This window comes from Hesperophylax consimilis, chromosome 17 (assembly GCF_061612785.1).
Source record: "Hesperophylax consimilis isolate HC1 chromosome 17, BYU_Hcon_1.0, whole genome shotgun sequence".
Lineage (NCBI taxonomy): Eukaryota > Metazoa > Arthropoda > Insecta > Trichoptera > Limnephilidae > Hesperophylax > Hesperophylax consimilis.
Genome location: NC_142852.1, coordinates 29,230,018 through 29,250,844, shown reverse-complemented (window position 1 = coordinate 29,250,844; position 20,827 = coordinate 29,230,018). Strand labels below are relative to the sequence as shown.

The 20,827-nt window shown below is 33.4% G+C and overlaps 1 protein-coding gene and 1 non-coding gene across 2 annotated transcripts in view; one reads left to right on the top strand and one right to left on the bottom strand.

The window, feature by feature from the left end:
* The first annotated feature begins 12,408 nt into the window (after positions 1 to 12,408).
* Positions 12,409 to 20,827, top strand: part of LOC149416384 (chymotrypsin-like elastase family member 2A) — a 28,292-nt gene continuing 19,873 nt past the window's right edge. Inside the window, exons 1-2 of the mRNA XM_089641981.1 lie at positions 12,409 to 12,515; positions 19,224 to 19,391. Of these exons, the coding sequence (XP_089498107.1) occupies positions 12,443 to 12,515; positions 19,224 to 19,391 (241 nt within the window). The 5' untranslated portion in view covers positions 12,409 to 12,442. The remainder of the gene's footprint in view (positions 12,516 to 19,223; positions 19,392 to 20,827) is intronic.
* TRNAP-GGG (transfer RNA proline (anticodon GGG)) lies at positions 13,242 to 13,314 on the bottom strand. Its single transcript has one exon. It is a non-coding gene; the product is annotated as a tRNA-Pro (tRNA).

Here is a 20,827-nt window from a genome sequence, read left to right as displayed (position 1 = left end):
ACAAAATAAATTAAAACCAGTTTTGTGATTGAAATCGAACGTTTCAAGACTCCGTTTGTCAATCGATTTCAATGCCTTTTACCTACAATATAAGGTATACCAAGAATATACACATTTTTGGCTTGAAGCTTCCTCTTAATCTTTATTACATTGTACACGAACGTCAAAACGTTTGGCACGGTTAATGTATTTTAAATTATTATTATCGTATATATTTTTGTGTACTAGCCCGTGAACAATCACTGGATAATATAATTGTGGGATTTATGAAGCTGAAATGCATTTATTAAAAACATTTGATTGCTTCAAGATCATTGGATTTTAAACGACGGTCTTAAATTTACATTGGGAATGAACCAAGTTAGTAAACTTTATTTGTCAGAAGACCAAATCCTATTAAAATTACTGACGGCGATTACATCGGGAATCCATAGGCAATGTTGGGAGAAATGATACAGAGGCTGGCTGGGCATTCTACCATGGAAGATGCCTGGACGACTCTTAGCTACTCTTCATAGAAAATACACGGCACTCATTTGATCAACATATTCGTTGGGATCAGCACTTGGCCAGTCTAACCCCACGCATCCGCAAGCTCTCTTATGCTTTTCGAAATCTAAGAAATATCCTTACCACCTCAATTCTTAAAACTATATACTACGCTCTCTGCCAATCCCTACTAGCTTATGGCATTATAATCTGGGGTGACTGTGTACAATCTACCATCGAACCTCTTCTAAAAGCCCAAAAAATGGTAATACGTGTCATTAACAAGCGACCGACAAGATACCCCTCCACTCGACTCCTCATAGAGTATAAGGTCCTAAACACACCACCAGAACAATAACCAACGGTCACTACAAAGTACCGTCGCTACAAACAACGTCAGCTCAAAGACAATTTGAGTCGTCTAATTTCTATACCCGCTATATCAACTTTCATTGATTTGGAGAAAACCGCAAAAAACTGTCACATCTCTAGCGTACATAAGTAATTGCATTACAATTTTTTATATAATGAATTAATTATAAGTCAACTGAGCCGACATGGCGGGTTTAGAAACACACGCGTAGATCATTTTGACACACGAGCGTGGCGTCAGAGCGGCGGCCATATTGTATTTTGGCAAAATAACTGCTTGTGATTGGTTGAATCCGATATAGCGGGTTTCGATAGTAACTTTCTGTATGATATAGCGGATTTGGTTTCTCACTCGCAGTTTTAACATGGTTTTTGGACGTGATAAAGAGGATTTTGAAACTCAATTTTAGGCTCATCTTGTTGTCGCAAAAATGTGAACAAGATGTCATACTCAGATCATTTTGTCAAAAAATCGGATATAGCGGGTATAGAAATTATAGGATTCATTTTTCTTTCTAGCTCCTAAAATCTTTAACCTTATCCCTGAAAACCTAAAAACCGTGAGTCAACCCAATTCCTTTAAAAAACAAATAACGAAATGGATCCTTACACACGGAATACATTACAACTACAATATCCATTCATTCTACACTCTATCAATTTAATCACCTTTCAGACAAAACATAATATATCCTTATTCCCTAACTTAGCGGTATAGTAAGTACATAATTAATTAGTGTGATCTATGTACTAATAATTTTTCACCTTCTTATAATTCTCTAACTTCTCCATCCTCTTCTTGCAACACAAACTAGGTTTACATCATTTTTCTTTTTTATATTATAGTAGGTAATGTATAGATTCTGTAAAAACTGTGAAATTCACCCTCCATAACACAGGGTCATCCCTAGCATGGAGGGTGAAATATCACAAAAACCATGTGTACCCTCTAAATCATGTATTAATAAATAAATTTTACGGCCCCGTGGTCTTGAATAGCAAGCTGAAAGTCGAGGGTTAATTCGCAGACTTGCGGCACGTTCCAGAATCCGATATACTCTCAGTATTGCCTTGGTGTTAGACCACCATTCAGAATTAAAACGTTGTTTGAAAACTCTTTATCCGTGTTTGGTGACCAGATCTGAATAGCTAGGTACTTCCCCGCCTTCCTCTTTCCTATTTATTTCACATCCCCACTACGTTCAGCCCCACAACGTAACCCAATTGGGAATGCCATAGGTTGGTAGCAGTTGGGACTCTTGTTCATTTTTACACATAAATAAAATAGTAACAGAGTGGACAAATGCGTCGGATTCTCACCCAGGCGTCGCGAGTTCAATTCTCTGCAAGATAAGTCCATTATCAAAGCACAAACAACATTTTTTGATATTAAAAATTTATTATTTAGAAAAAGTAATGTTTATTTTAAATGCATGCATCGGAAAGATAATTGTATCTTGTTTCTAAAACAGTAATTGTTTTTACGAAAAATTATATAGTCAATCTATAAATAAACATTACTATGTGACCTTTTGTAATCATATTAGATTTTCCTTGTCCTATTTTATCTGGAAATTGCAATCATTCTACGAAGTTTATCGTTTAACCTTCAAGCAATGCATTTCTGTATATAAAAAAACTACATTAATTCCATTTCGAATCTCATTACGGTGCAAAGATAATGCGTTAAGAGGAAGCTACAAGCCTAAAATGTGTATAGTATAAAAGAGTCTAGAAACGTTCGATTTCAAGCGCAAAACTGGATTTTATTTATTTTGCAAATAATTTTATAAGAAAGCAAAAAAGTTAATCAAGTGAAACTGTCACAGATAATCTTGGCTATAGTACTGTATTTTTGAAAAGTTGTTTCCTTTACGCGTTCATACATTTCTATTGAAATAATATTTTTTTTAGTAGTTTACATTTATTTTTTTATTGAGTAATTTATTTTTTTATTTGTATTCTACTCAAGCGAAACGATAGGAAAAACCTTAAATTTATCTAAAGCATATTTTTTTATTATTTTAAGCCTTCCAAAGGCGTCCCTGACTTATTCTACCATGAAAACCGCTCTCCAAACACACGTGGCACAAATAACAACAAACTTAGAAATTTCAAGCGATATCGGTCGACTACTTTTCGAGTTTTGCGAGCACAAACATACGCAGGCAATTTTTTTATATATTAATATTATAAACCTGTTAGAATTTAACTCAACCATTTGGAATGCATTCTGTAATAATAATACGTTGTCCTACCACAGACCGCCTTTCATGTAGTGAAGTTAAAATTTGTGGTTGAATGTATTTTTAGATGAGCAATCTGAAAAAAATCGTTAGTAATTTTTTAATTTTATTTTTATATCTGGAAACAGCAACACGTATCGGATTAAAAAAATCCTCTATTTAAAACTGGAACCAGCCATACACATTCACAAATTTTCATTAAAATCGGTTGGGAGGTTTCAGAGATTAGCGTGTTACAAAGACAGTTACTCGTGATTTTTATAAACAGGGTTTTCCAATAAGAGGTGTTATTTTGATATTCAATCGTAAAAGATCAATGGTTTTGTTGCTTGTGTGGCACGTAGCGCCGTCTTGTTGAAAATAAACTTCAACTCCAATTCCGGCCATAAAAAAATCATTAATCATCTCTCGATAGCACATTCACCGTAACTGTTGCTCCAGCCTCATTTTCGAAAAAGTAAGGTCCAATGACTCCGCCGGACCATAAACCGCACCAATCAGTCACACGTTGAGAATAGAGAGACTTTTCAACAATAACTCTTGGGTTTTCCGAGTTCCAGATGCGACAATTTTGGTGGTTGACGAAGCCACCGAGGTGGAAATGGGTCTCATCACTCAAGATGATTTGCATTTGATTCACTCAAGTGAATTTTAATAATTTCAATGCGTTGTTGAAGCTTGTATCGTTCCATTTTTATTAATGGCGTAGTTTCTACTTGTCAAATGTCAAAAAATTACAGCTTCAAAAGTAACATCTACCGAAATAGCGGGCTATTCAAAATAACACCTCTTATTGGAAAACCCTGTATTAAGATATGATAGGAAGTAGGTAGGAACTTTGTATTGTTAAACTTCGCATGAAAATTACTGAAGAACACCAACAGTCAACAAACACGAACACGAGGAAATAGTCAAACACAAAGATGACAAAATAATAAAATAATAAAACACAACAAGCCTAAAAACATGAATCCATTCACAAAATTTCATTGATTTCTTATCTAATGAATCGCATTATTTGATAATCTGTAATGTATTTACGTACTGTCCTCAAACTGGTCTCCAGAACAATAACAGAATATCGCGCACAACAGAACGAATAGTTGGTCACAAAACATTTCGAAAGTTCACAGTTTGATGTACATCGGTAACTTGACTTCACTAAATAACCAATTGACAGATCGAACAGAGCTTAAATACTCAACAGACGAAGCAGGGAAGCTCAACTTATGGTTTGAGAGCTGCATTACTTCATACTATAAGTATGTAGAAACTACTGATACAAAATCTGACCGATCGGTGGCCGAGTTGACATCGCGTTTGGGTCCCACCCAGGCGTAGTGTGTTCAATTCCTCGGCGGACTAAGTCCTCCATCACAACACAAGCAACATTTTCAGCTTACTGTGGTGGTGGTAGTAGGAGATTTTCAAATATTGTCAGGTTATTCGTAACCCGGGAATGTTTGTCTTTCTTTTAAAAAAAAAATAAATATATTTATTGCTAATTTACTAAAAATTTCTTAAAATTATTCGCAGTACTATTGAATGAATTGATAGTGGTCACATTAAAAGGGCGACATCGGAACACGTGTTCTTAAAAATCATATTTTCGCATTTCGTCCAGGGCAAACACAGTTTCATGGACAGTGTTCCGATATATTCGGAAAGAACTAACATTTTATTAGGAAACGGTTTGATGTCTCGTTTTTAACGAGGTTTAAATAATTTTAAAAAAATATTCAACATTCACAACAGAATCATTTTTTAAATTGTATCCAGTACCAAATGTCTTGGAAATATTTAAGCAAGATTCCATTGTAATAATGTGCAAAGAAAAAAATAACAAAGAATTTTACAAACTAATGAGAAATGGCAATCAATTTATTACACCTAATTTTAACAACACAAATCCAAAACTACTATATTTACTAAGCCATAAAAAACTACAATAATTTTTCTTCTGAACTGCGATGTATTTTCGACAAATCAGAACAAATAAATGAAATAAAAAATTTCAATTAAAAACTAAAATTAAACATTACATTGAAAAATCAATATTCTATTCAAAAATATAAATATAACATAAAACATATGTAAGAATCGTGGCTTCCTTATCAGACACAAGAACTCCTCTTTTCTGATAAGGTATACATAACCAATGATGATCTAAAATGCAATATTGTTTAATACTTAAGTATCTATATTCCTTATATTACATACTCTGAGGGCTGGGCTCATTTTCGAGGATGCTGTATTGAGGGTCTTTTTAAAGAATGGAAAGATTTCACCGTGTTGTAGGAGGGAGAAAACAAAAAGGGTGGCATATTATTTCACAGCGTTGCTAAACATAATGACGAGTAGATTTACCTGTTCTCATGCGCGATAAAAATGTTTACCCTATACACAAAATACACACATTACTTACTGTTAAGATTTGTTTGGGCTTGATGAAGTTTTCAATAACAGACGCATGTTTTTTTTGTTGTTTTTATTGCACAAACTGCATTTCACTATATTTAATGTTACAAAGAGTTAAATTATTCCCGACCCGGACAAAACACTTTTACTAATGGTCTGTAGACCATAATGACTGCTTGTTACTATTTTATAGGAGAGAAGAAGAAGGAATCCAGTCGGCGAGGCTTTTTACAATCTAACCAAGTAAAACACATTGTAAACAAACACTGTCAAAGAAAGCCAATTGATAAGGCAAAACATCTGTTTTATCTGTTAGCTCTAGTTTTACCTCTGACCGCTAGGTGCTAGGAAAGAGCCTGTAAAGTAACTGGTGGTGAACTTTGCTAAAGGTTCGTACATTTTTAACATTTACTTTATCTAAACCTCAGAAGAGAATCCTCTTTTGTCAATTGTCAATTTTTAGGTATTAGCACCACTGCAGTAGAAGGGAGGCGTATTTATCGTACCCAGTAAAAGTATTGGGTATTTTCATGCGATACTTTGTACTTGTGAGAAATCTCCAAAATTCTTTGTTCCAAAATACTCACAAGTATTTTATACCGGGACTAAATATTTATAATAGGTACTTTTACCAGGTATTTTTGATGGGTATTTTTTGTAGGTATTTTTGACGGGTATTTTTGATGGGTATTTTTGATGGGTATTTTTAGTAGGTATTTTTGATCGGTATTTTCGATAGGGATTTTTAGTAGGTATTTTTGACGGGTATTTTTGATGGGTATTTTTGATGGGTATTTTCGGTGGGAATTTTTAGTGGCTATTTTTGACGGGTATTTTTGACGGGTATTTTTGACGGGTATTTTTGATGGGTATTTTCGATGGGTATTTTTAATAGGTACTTTTACCAGGTATTTTTATGGGTATTTTAATAGATATTTTTGATGGGTATTTTTGATGGGTATTTTTGATGGGTATTTTTAATAGCTATTTTTGATGGGTATTTTCGATAGGTAGGTATTTTTAGTAGGTATTTTTGACGGGTACTTTTTATAGTGAGTTTTTTTGATCGGAAAAATATGGGGAATTTTTTTTTGACAGGGAATTTCGTAGCCATCCTTTCCCACCATGCATTTGGTAATTTTTTTATGGTAATCACACATGGGGAAGTACATATCTGAAATTTTTTCGTAAGTATTTTATACCGGGACTAAATATTTATAACCTCATGCTGGCACTGTTGGTGGACGCGGTGGACTCTTTTGCTGCAGCAGCTGGACCAGTTTCTTCACAACCTAGGATTCTTGCTGCATAGTCTCCATCTTCTATCTTCGTGTCACCTGTTACTATACTTCATTTTACTTAACTTAACTTCACTCTATTTTTGTAATATATATATATTTTGTAATACCTGCATCAACTGTAAAGCGCCCCTGAGGTGATATCTCACAAAAGCGGCGCTATACAAATTATCCAATAAATAAATAAAATAAATTTTACCAGGTATTTTTGATTGGTATTTTCGATGGGTATTTTTAGTAGGTATTTTTGACGGGTATTTTTGATGGGTATTTTGGTTGGGTATTTATAATAGGTACTTTTACCAGGTATTTTTATGGGTATTTTTAATAGATAATTTTGATGGGTATTTTTGATGGGATTTTTAGTAGGTATTTTTGATGGGTATTTTCGATGGGTATTTTTAGTAGGTATTTTTGACGGGTACTTATTATAATGAGTTTTTTAGATCGGAAAAAGGTGGGAATTTTTTTTTTGACAGGGAATTTCGAAGCCACCCCTCCCCACCATGCATTTGGTATGGTTTTTATGGGGAATCACACATGGGGAAAAACATGTCTGAATTTTTTTCGTGGGGAATTACGTATTACAGAAATTCTGTAACAACCCCCACCTCCCCCATGGATTTCGAATAATTAATGGGGGAATCAAGCTTACGTAGAAAATTTGTGGGGAATATGTGAGTGCAGTTTAGAAATTACTTATTCTGAATCAATCCTCAGGTCGGTAATAAGGACTTTGAGTATTTTGTCACCGGTATTTTTACCAGGTATTTCTTTGGCCTAGTTGATAAGAACTGATATCAATTTAAATTCTAACATGCATTTTTTATTTGTAAACACATGTTCAATGATTTATAAGAAAACAAATTTAACAAATAAGTCGGAAGAGTTGAGAGACTTCTCTTGTTAGAGTGTGAAATTAATCTAAGATTCAAACGTTCCTATGAAATAATTCCAATAAAATGTTTTGAAATATCTCTTCGACTTGCCCACATTTTGGACAGAGTAAGCTTGCGGACGTTTAAAAATTGGCCAAAATCTGGCCAAATAAGGTCTAGTGGTTAGCAAATAGAATTAGAAAATAGTGTTGGAAAAGCAATCGCAAGAATTTAGCCGGTTTGCCTCCCCTGTGATCAGAAATTCTCATTGAATCGAATAATATGCAGGCAAATCTTTTAAACAAGGATTTTTATGAGATGTACACATTTTTAATCCATGTACTAAGATTTTTTGAAAATAATATAGTTATTTTGGTGACATGCTATAGTATTTTAAAGAGAAAATGGATAATACAAGGCATCTTTTTTATTTATATTTTCCGACTTTATGTCCGGGTTAAATCTTCACCACAGGAAAAATTAACCCTTCCACACACTTTTTCACAAATGATCATCTAGTCAATCCACATACTGCAAGTGCATTATATAAGCATAATAAATACAAAACAATACAAAAATAATACGTCAACTCACCAGAGATCAAATGGGAAAATAATTCACTGACACCGGATATTTTCATATCAGAGGGTTCGGCTCGGTAGAACTCCTAACAGGGCCTATAAATCCTACTGATCCCTCAACATAAATATTTAAAAAATCTTTCATTATCCTACATGTATTCAAAATGACCGACTTTTGCATCTTTATATATAAATTTTTCGATAGATCTAATACGCCTCAATTTTGTTTGAGAGAGCTAGGTATAATGCCAGTAGCCGAAATAACAAATGGTAATATTTTTGTCGTCTGAGAATGCCAAATTCTTTTTATCTCATTTATTATTATTATTATAATCTTATTATTGTCCAAAGAAGTGAAGATAGCGGTCCACAATGGAGTGCTGGTACCTACCTTGATGTGTGATAGTGAGGCATGGAACTGGCAGAGAAAGAATGAAAGTTAACTGAATGCTATAGAAATGAGATCCCTGAGGCGTAAGTGTAGTAAAACCATGTAAGATCGTGTGAGAAATGAGGAGATCCGCAAAGAGTGCAAGGCTGATGTAAGCGTAATGAAGTAAGTTAGATCAAGAAAGGGATGCTTGGATGGTTTGGGCATGTAGAGGGAATTAGCGAAGAAAGGATTGGAACGAGAATATAGTATGCAAATGTGAATGGTAGCAGAAGTCGGGTACGCCTGAGGAAGACATGACACGACCAAATGAATCAGATACGATCGGGCCATGTCAAGAGTCAGAATAATAGAAGAGTATGTATGAGACGATGAATGAATAGACCAGACCGAGTTGTTTGGCGGTCCGTTCTCTCTGCCTACCACTTCGGGAAAACGGCGTGATGGTTAATAAGTTAGTTAAGGCATCTTTTTTTCTGCTATAAGTCTATCGCTCTGGCCTACTGACAGTCGAGATCAGAGTTCTTGAACACGCGATAAGATGTTACTGGGTAAAAACGATACTGTTGGTCAAGGTTAATAGAAAATGTATTTAACCCATCCAGCGTTTGAGGGCCATATATGACCAGTCGTCCATATTTTTTTTAAAGTATTTTTTCTATCATGCAGAAATACTTGACGTTAGAAAGAGAAATTAATATTCTTTCCAAAATGATAATTCAAATTTTTTTATTTCATTATTTCTTATTTTTTATTATATGTACGAGATAAAAGTAAAGTTATAATATTCTTACCAATTCCCCAAACAAAAAGAGCGTGTTTTTGAAATATCGAGTTCTCTCAATTTTTCTACGAGTGGAGTAAAAATGTGGTTAGTGTTTTTGACAACATTATTCAAGTTTGTTAAAAATTGTATTATTTATAAATAGTAATGTTTACTTTAAATGTATACATCGGAAAGATAATTTTATCTAGTTTCTAAAACAGTATTTATTTTTACGTAAAATTAAAAAAAAATAGGATTATATAGCACATTTGAAATACACAGAAAACATTGCAAACTGAACATGTGCTATTATCACAGGTATAAAAGTCACTATACTCTGAAGTAAATATCTTCAATTGCAACGAATATAAATATAAAACATCTGTTAAAAATGTAGTTTTATTCCAAATAAATCAAAGTACAAGCATTATGGGGTAACTCTTGTTTTAATTTTAAATAAAATGTATTAGCTATACTATATGATTATTGAATAATGTGTATAGTAAGTATAGTAACGAAATTTATAATTAATTTGTCAAGTAGATTACACTTGTACATCTCTTGTTATGTTCGGTATTCTTTTTATTAATAAATAACTACGAAATTTGGCTGAAGCGGTTTTTAATAATACATCCGAAAACAATAAATAAACGTAAAAAATAAAACAAAATGATTTACGAAAGGAAGGTTCGAGAATGTTCCGAAGCGCGTCACGTAGGCAAAATAATTCGATCTCGATATCGCGGTTGCTGGTACTGTACGGACCATTTCGTTCACGTTGTCGCTTATCTAGTTGGAAAATAAAACATTCTCGAACATTCCAGTTGCCACAGAAACAAATATTTAAAAAAATAAAAGCAAATCCAAGAAGCTTGTTTGGAAACTTCTAGAAAAACGTTATAGTCAAGTAGTGGCGTACCACTACACATCTATAAACTAACAACGGTGATTTAATTAACAATATCATAAAATACAATTAGTGAATGTAGTATGCTTAATTACTTATCTTTTGACTCTTGAAAACGTAAAATATATTATTTTATACAACTTTTATATGATAACAGACTTCATTTCATCATCGACATCAAAGTATTTATTTCCTAATCTATGCAGGCGATATATTAACGAATTTTTTCCAACTAATAAATAACTAACTAATACAACAGAGTCGCAGTTACACGATACCAACAGCATTAAAATAAATAATTATAAATCTAAATAACTACATATATTAACCTTTCCCTTACTGTGCTAAAAAATCCACGCGTTCCGGTGCTGTGTAGTCAATACACATCTCAAAATAAGCGATTTAATATCGGAAACATATGAATATATTGAATATTCATAGCTAATCGCTTTTGCTTATTATATTTTATATCAAAAGTGATAATAATTGTAATTTAATTGCTGAAAACATGAAAAAACCATCGGCAGATGCTAAACAAACGTGCGAGGGGTCCACATCGACGGTCCGTGACCGACTGGCTGGCGGCTAGCACACACACAGCTATGCGGTAGGTATCGATGGTCCAAATCAAAATACAACTGCGGACGTGTGGATTTCTCATGTTCCCGCATAGCGAACTAAAGCGGGACATCAATAGCGTGTCATTTCCTCGCACACTCTTCGCGAAAATAAATATAAAATACACACCACAGATAAGGAAAGGTTAAAAAAACAACAGCTTTGTGAGAAGTGACTTTGCCTTGAGTTGATAAATCTCGATGTTTTGCCAATTCCTATATCCATAATATTATTATTTGTGTTGATAGAGGAAAATTTCCATCGCGGTGACTCGCAATCCTTGTGATACGAGGAAAATACGTTTTGTTTTTCTTTACTGGCTAAATGGCTTTTCTTTACTGGCTGATGTAAAACTTGATTATCCACTTTTGAAGTTTTCCAGTAGGTAAATACATATTATACAACCACTGAATAGAAGACTCACTCTAGAAATGTCACCACTGACTTACTTCAGTTTTAATTTTTTATTATTGATGAATTGAAATTGGGAATAACTAATATATTTTGGCTTATTGCACTGGTTGAGGAGTTCTGGCTTTACATTTAACTACATGGCCTTCATAATCGAGAGGTGAAGATCTCGACTAGCAAGCTGAAGATCACTGGCTTAAATCCCGGAGTGCGCAAGTAAATTTGAATTGATTAAATTTGTGTTATTTCACAAATTACTTATTTAAAATAATATATAGTATATTTGTGGCACGTTCCAGAGAGGATGATACTCTCAATATCGCCCTGGTGTAATTGAAACGTTGCTTGAAATGGCTTTGGACGTATTTGATGACCAAATCTGAATAGCCAGGTACTTCCCAACCTTCTTCTTTCCCATTTCCTTTCCCTCCCCACAACATTCAGCCTTATAACATACTCTAATTGGGGAAACCATAGTCTCACCGGCTGCAGACTTTTGGGACTATTTTTGTGTTCATAAGACAAGGTTAATTTATGCATAGCACAAAGAATAACAAATTTAACAAGTTTAATAAATGCCGCCGACGGGAATTGAACCTAATAATAATGTTGGTTATTTACGGGTGAAAAAATATAATAAGCAGTAATTGTTGATTGAAGTACTAGTACAAATTGAATTATTTGGCTTGTGGGAAATAAGCCGACGTAGCTTAGTGGTCCAGAGCACCTGACCGGACATCAGAAGGGGCGTGTTCAATTCCCGTCGGCGGCATTTATCTTTACTCCGGAGATATTTTCAATTTGTTTGAATATTTTAGTTATTGCTTATAATAATTTGTCCACGTATTTTGCTGAGATTTACAGCGCAACAATTTTGGGACTTTTCTGTGCAGGGTCTTATATACAGCCAGTCCACTAAACAGCATATTTCTAGTAAAGCGGCTCGTAAACCATAAGTTTCGTATCTCTGCTTCGTATGTTCATTATAAGAACCGTTAGTTCTAAGCATTGGCTATTCAGTGGAGTCAAGTGACAGACGTGCATCAAACTGTCAACAATTTGCCAACATGTTTTGTAATCGACCAATATTTTTACTGTGCGTGATATTGTTTTGTTGTTCTGGAGACCAGTTTGAGGAAAGTATGTATATTTTTATTTTATTTTATATTATAGAAACAACAGTACATGATTTACAGATATGAAACAATATACAGGAATAATAATGATATGTTTCCCTGTAATGTCTGCTAAGTGGTATGTTTATTCCTTAAATACCAGGTGACGTGTGTAGTAGGTATATAGGAGTGTGTCTAATGTATGTGTGAGTGTTTGTATGCGTGTGTGTCTGTATGTATGCGCATTGAACAGTTTAAATTATTGACATGATGCCACGTTTGAATTTGGGCAGTGAATCCGAAAAAAATGTCAAAAAATGTTAGAGTTTAGACAAATATTATTTGTGCTCGGTTAATTGGCGAATTAAATGCTGCATTTGTTTTATAATTAATTAATAGCACTGTATGTGTACGTCTCAAAGATATGTTAAAGTTAATAAGGGACAGAAGTTCGGTAAGTCGTGAAAAAATATTTTCGGGCGCCTACATTGATAATGCTGGTTAAACCTTATGAGATACATCAAAATAATGTACTACGGAATTGTGTATCTTAAAAAAGCCTACATAAAAATCTGTGATTATATATGTCTATCTCCTAAGGATAACCCCCAGTAAAGCCGGGTACTAGTATTTTATAAAGTACATCGCATACGATTGAAGGTTAAATAATGATAAACTTATTATTTTACAAGCAATAATTGTTCGCCTGAAACACTCATCCACATTGAAAAATCTCCTGATAAAAGATACATGACGCCAACGGGACTTGAACCCGTGTCCTTTCGATTCCCGGTCGACAGCTCTGACCACTGAGCTATGGCGTATATATTGAGGTATATATATATAGTGTATATATATATAGTGTATAGCGTATATATTGAGGTATATATAGGCGTATATATTGGAGTATATATTGAATAATTTCGCGGGTAGGAGATAAGCCGCCATAGCTCAGTGGTCAGAGCTGTCGACCGGAAATCGAAGGGACACGGGTTCGAGTCCCGTTGGCGTCATGTATCTTTTATCAGGAGATTTTTCAATGTGGATGAGTGTTTCAGGCGAACAATTATTGCTTGTAAAATAATTGTTACCCTTTGTGCTATGCATAAAAAATCTTGTCCTAAAAACATTAGTTTACCAAAAATAATAATAAACTTATTAGATTGTTCGCAATTTCCATATAAAATAGCACGATGAAAATTTAATATAATATTGATAAATCGAGTTCTTCAGAATGGACAAAAGGTCACATATTAATGCATATTTATAGATGATCTTATAGGCTAGTTTACATCAGAAAACTGATTGCACAATGCACTATTACTATTATACTTCCACTTGTAAATATTGTTTTCCTTCTTAATTATTTAATTTTAGATGCCAAACCATCAGGCGAACACATCTCTGATGTGTTTTATTTTGTGTTACTATTAATGTTAGTATGCGTACTGTACCGAACAGCAGGCGGATGTACCAAAATAATTATTAAAATAATTAAGGAAATGAATATTTACTGTTATCACACATTTAACGACGACACGTATCATGTGTCAAATGGGATTTAACCGTAGTAATTAAAATTTGGTTTTTTTCTTGGTTACTTAATGCTCTCATGCATCCTGTTTAGAGATAAAGAATAATTGCTGTACATTAACACGTGTTGAATTTGAAATCAATAAATATGCAAACAACTGGCACAATCAGTCAGTTGTCCGACGACATTCGCAAGTTGTGTTTCTTTGCAAATCCTTACCCAAGGTACCCCCCAGATAGGGATGCCAGATGATAATTTGATAAAGGAGGGCAGATGGGTCCAAAAAGGAGGATTTTATGTAAAAAAGGAGGACATTCAGAAATTAAACGAATTTTTTTATACTATTTTACTTTATTTTAATAATATTTAGCTGAGCTGCTGCTTTAATTTTGGAAAGAAATTCTTGATTTTTTAACAAATAATAAATTATAAAAATCTTCACATTTCATGTTTTTGAAGTTGTATGGAGTAAGAATTAAAGATTTAACTGACTGCACACTTAGTATATTTCTCTCTTTGCTCCACTGAGTATTAATCAGTGAAAAAACTCTTTCCACATTTGCGTTATGTGCGCTTATACAAAAATAAAACTCGCAGATCTTGAGCAGTTCTAAGAAAAAGTCAATATTTTTAACACTTTTAAAGTAGATTTACCACTGCTCGTGCAACTTCAAATCATAATATGCTTCATCTTTATCTGATTTTGATTTAAGAAATGAAATCAAGTTACGTAGTTCGTAGCTACGTATCTTTCTAAAGCAATAGTGCCCTTGTTGCCCACATTTACATGGCAGTCGTAAACAGAACATTATATATACATTATGTATACACGGTGTCTAGAAACTCGTAGAACAATTGAAAAAGGTGTAAATCTACATTACACTTTTTGATGTCGATTTTGTGATACAACTTTTATTGATTTGAACTTTCGTTTTTAGGTAAATCGAATTTTTTTGTGCAAATTGGAAAAAAAAAATTCGCCAGGGTGGGCAATCAGCTTGATATCATTTTAAGTGCATCAATCATGTAAACCTTGCGCGAAAAGCATTTTTATACTTTAGTTAGCGAAATAATTAAAAATGTTTAAAAAAATCTAAATACTAAGATCGAAAAAAAGTTATGTTTACAATTTTAATTTTAAAAAAATATTACGAATTTTAAAACATTAAAAATTAATTTATATTTATGTTTTTATAATATGCCAGACAGAGTATTGCACTCACTGCTCTGTTCTAGATATGATTTTGTCATGAAAACGGCACAATAAAGCTCACTAAATATCATTTTGTCATGAAAACGGAACAATAAAGCTCACTAAATATGATTTTGTCATGAAAACGGAACAATAAAGCTCACTAAATATCATTTTGTCATGAAAACGGAACAATAAAGCTCACTAAATATAATTTTGTCATGAAAACGGAACAATAAAGCTCACTAAATATAATTTTGTCATGAAAACGGAACAATAAAGCTCACTAAATATGATTTTGTCATGAAAACGGCACAATAAAGCTCACTAAATATGATTTTGTCGTGAAAACGGCACAATATAGCTCACTAAATATGATTTTGTCATGAAAACGGAACAATAAAGCTCACTAAATATAATTTTGTCATGAAAACGGAACAATAAAGCTCACTAAATATGATTTTGTCATGAAAACGGCACAATAAAGCTCACTAAATATGATTTTGTCGTGAAAACGGCACAATAAAGCTCACTAAATATGATTTTGTCATGAAAACGGCACAATAAAGCTCACTAAATATGATTTTGTCGTGAAAACGGCACAATAAAGCTCACTAAATATGATTTTGTCATGAAAACGGCACAATAAAGCTCACTAAATATGATTTTGTCATGAAAATGGCACAATAAAGCTCACTAAATATGATTTTGTCATGAAAACGGCACAATAAAGCTCACTAAATATGATTTTGTCGTGAAAACGGCACAATAAAGCTCACTAAATATGATTTTGTCATGAAAACGGCACAATACAGCACCCTACAGATGATTTTGTCGTGAAAACGGCACAATAAAGCTCCTCAGAGTTGATTTTGTCATGAAAACAGATCAATAAAGCACCATACAAATAATATAAATGCTGACATTGAAAACAAAAGTAAAATCGATTTCTGCTTTTTCCTACGTCTTTCCGGACACCGTGTGTACTATTTAAAAGAAAAACACAATATAATCAAATAAAACTATTTAGTTGCTAATACCGGGATTTGAACCTGCAAACTATGGATTTGTAGCCGATGATATTAACATCTCAACTACTAGCTATCATTTATATTTGAACACCTTTTGACCAGTGTAAAAAAAAATCATCTGAACTAAAGTGACGTTTTAATAATTTTTTTTTCCTTTCGACCATCTCGGTATAGCAGTAATTTGACGATTACAGCGCCCTCCATTTTTTAGTACTATTTGTTGACAGGCTGTGTCTGATTTACGTGTGTATTTGTTGACAGTTTGAAGATGACCGTGAACGGCCGAAACAGCTGTCACAATAATAATAAAAAAAAATATTGTACCAAGTAACCAAACACGGCTAAACCCACTACATACAACGTTTATTTTCTCAATAGTTGTCTTTTAAAGTGGTGATACGCGTTCAAATCCCGGCGTGCGCAAGTAAATTTTATTTGATGATTTTTTTTATTTCACAATTTATTAATTTGAAATATTATATAGTATACTTGCGGCACTTCCGGAGTGAAAGATACTCTTAGTATCGCCCTTGTGTAAGACCACCATTCAGAATTGAAACGTTACTTGGTGACCAGATCTGAATAGCCAGGTAATACCCCACCCTCCTCCTTCCCATCTTCTTCCCTTCCACACAACTTTCACCCTAACAACATTAACCAATTGGGGATGCGATAGTCTCTCCGGATCCGTACAGTTGGGAGCTGTTGGGACTCTTGCGTGGTATTCGTATTTTAAAAATTTATTATAATAAATAAATTTTTTATATCAACTTTGTTACTTTTCTACAAAACATTATAATAATCAGCCTTTTTAGTCATAATATTGAGATATTTCCTCAAAGAAGAAAAAAAAACAACTTCTTAGTTTTTAAAATCGTAAATATAAGGGTTAATTAACAAAATCAAATTAAATTTTATTATTTATCGTAACCTTGCTGATAAAGTAACCTCCGCAAAAGTATAACACGAGCACTCGCGGGGTGTCGTGACCACCCCACGCAAACTTTGGACGGGTTTGAAGATCACTTGAAGGTACTGTGAGACGCGCGGACTCGTAATAGCTTATTATTCATTTTTACGTTAAAAAATGCGTGGGGGGCTGTCAGCACCCCGCGCGAGTGATGGCGGGTTAAATGTAAATTTCTGATCGTATTTTGAGTGGCAATGATCCCGAAACATATATTCTTTTAATAAACACTTCCAGCTTCTCAAATTCTACAATAAATTATTTTTATCCAATGATTTTTCACGGGTTTGCGATAGTGCGCAAAAATATATATATTTTTAAAAAATTATTCGATCAAAACTTAATAACAATAATATTTTTTTTAAATTGAATATTTATTAAATAATCAATTACAGAGTACAATCATTAATGTTAAATAAAATAATTCATAATATTAGTTTTCACTGCTTTTGATTTTTTAATGTTCCTCTTCTACAGCAAGATTAAGAATATTTAGTGTTTGTAATTATGAATATTAAAATTTATAATTAATTAAAAAGATAGTTTTATCATTTTGGTATTTTTACATTGAACTTCTCTTTAATTGCTTTTAGTAGGTGTTTATCGTTTTCTATTGTTCTGATATTTTCAGGTAGGCTGTTGAAGTATTTTTTCTCTAGATATGTATAATGATGTTGAGCAAAAGTGGTGTTACATTTTTGTATTGGAAATATATGTTTTTGACGAGTACGACTTTCAGTTAAAAATCTGTGATTTTGTTTTTTTTTATTATTTGAATTATTATGTTTTTTTGGAAAAGATCATTAAATTTTAATTCTTTAAATTCTTTAAAAATTAGGTGTGTTTAGATAATCTCTTGGTTTTTTCAACATTATTTTTCTAGTTAGACGTTGTACAATTTCAATATTTATTTCACGGCTATTAAGGCTTTTACATATATATATATATTTAAAAAAAATTACGAAATTATACACAAAAATAGTGCAGGAAACGACTTTTTAAAACATTTGCAGAAAAATAAATATAAAGCCAAAATATCACTGAACTTGATCTACACAGCATGCAGGCACAAAACATTAAAAATCCAAAATATTTTTTTCTGTTTCAGTTGACAAAATTATTATGTGTTATTCAAATTAAATACCTTTATTAAACTATCCACTACTTAATGAAAAAAACTTCAATAAGGTATGCTTATATAAATTGATGTACTAAATATATCAACAACATCGTAGTATTTGTTTCCTAGCTGTTGAATCCGTCGCATAGGAGTGTGATATTGGGACGTTGATATAGAATTGCTACAATAATATGGTAGGTACTGTCTTGTAACCGACCTGCTTGGAGTATGAAAAGAGATTACATATAATAAATCAGGGGTATCAAACATTGAATTAATGATTTTATGCAAACAGGTTAAATCGGAAATAATTCTACGATCAGATAATTTTATTAATTTTAATGAACAAAGTACGTTATCGTAATTTAGGTTTTTTCTAGGAATGCCCATTTTAAAATTTACGTATCTTAAAAAATTGTTTTGGATTCATTCAATCGCATGTGAATGAACCTCATAATTTGGGGACCAAACCGTGAAAACCCCAAAATTGTATTGTAATATACAGGTTATATCGGCACGTACCCGACAAACTTTAACCAGCTTTTCCTTAGCACATTTGGAGTAAAAAATGTTATTGGCACTTTGCTGTCCGGTAACATTTTTTTTCAATTAAAAACAAAAAAAAAAATTAAAATCCACACTCCGTCACTGTCATTGGCATTGTTTCTCGTGTTCAACAGTTGTTATTAGCAAGTGTGTCAAAAAGCAAAGTGCCAATAACATTTTTTACTCCAAATGTGCTAAGGAATAGCTGGTTAAAGTTTGTCGGGTACGTGCTGATACACCCTGTATAATATATGTAGTTTATGCTGCTTTATAGACTGTGCGAGGAGAGGTTCGATGTTTGGACCTTCATCGAATGATGATGATGATGACTTTTTGTTTCCAGAATGCGGATTGGAAGCGGTGGCTTCAACGCCACTCGTGAGGGAAGGATTGGGAGGTGTGAAAGCAAAACAGTTCCCGTGGCACGTGGCCATCTTCCATCGGGAAGAAAATAACCAGTTCGTGCTGTTATGCGGTGGCAGCTTAGTGCGGAGTAATCTGGTCATAAGCGGTAAGTTCTGAGGAAGGTTCTGTAATAACAATGTTTATTGTAATATCTATTTTATCAATTGTTGCAAAGTTGCAAAAGTTCCAAACCTTGAATTCAACGGTAAAGGATGGGTCAGGAGTGTATATCTCCACAGAAATTCTCCAAGTAGTGAAGAATCAACGGAATTTACCCATAGACGAAAAATTGCACCGCTACGATGTCTCGCTTCGAAAGTCTAGGTATAAACGCAAGATCCCTACAAAAGAAAACGGAGCGTAAAGTTATCGCACAAAACCCATCACGTAATATTTGCTAATTTATCGGCCAATAGCGAGCCTTAAATGCATCGCTTCACAAGACATAAATATATCAACTACAACCCAATATGATATAAAATAGTTGTAGGTACATGCTTCTAAAAACTTACGCGGAGATCGTTAATTTTGTGGCAAAAGTGTTGTCGTAATTTGTCGCGTGACGTATATGTTTTGCCAGAAAAACATTGTCAGATTTTCATCAACTCTAACTTTCATAGATACGCCGCATTAAAGCTAAGGCAATAAGGGATATATTTAATAAGAACTTATTAAATTGTTAGTGATAAAGTCCGCGAGAGCCTTCAAAGAGATCTTTAACGACATTAGTTGGGACGAACTTGCTGGAAGATCAATTTGCTCCGTGCAGACCAACAGAAGGTACAAAGCCATGCTTCTTCCGATCTTTCGACTGCGAAATTGTAACAAAGAGTTTTACCAATATTATTAATAACCTAAACGGGAACTCAATGTTATATGTGGGTAGAATATTGTGTGCACCAGTTAAATAAAACTCTAATATCATCTTTATCATTTATTATATAAACTGAACCACGCATATTGCTCTAGAAAAATAATATTTAGCATGAGACTCAATATAATAGCATTAATACTCAAGGCGTGTCGAGTTAGAAATTAACCTCGATAGATGACATAAAATGCAAGTTCTGACAGTTGAATTTAAGAACAGAAATAAAGATGCTATAAAGAATTTATAGGGCGCCAGCTCAGAATCATATTATTCTGAACAAATTTATATTAATTATGAAAGAAATCCCTAAAGATACTAATGAATAAATGTCAATCTCAATTTGGAAGGCATCTTACGTAAAATCCTAAGTCCGCCAAGGCCAGGAAGCTTCGCCAACCGTCACGTGTCTCCGAGATTCTCGCAACAACTGGCGGAACAAATTGAAACCATACACAGCGCTCTTCACACCGTAGCTCGCAAATCAAAACGGCAACTTGAGAATCCTGTCAGCCGCTTTCGGAAGGAACTAAATAGCAAGACTGCTACAAGATAAAGCATTTTCTTTTTGATAAATATTTTTGGTTTCGGTGTTAATTTTAAAACACACGCGCCCTGTCTAGATAATACACGGTCAATAGATTTAGTGGATTTAAGGGGTGGCTAGTTCTACG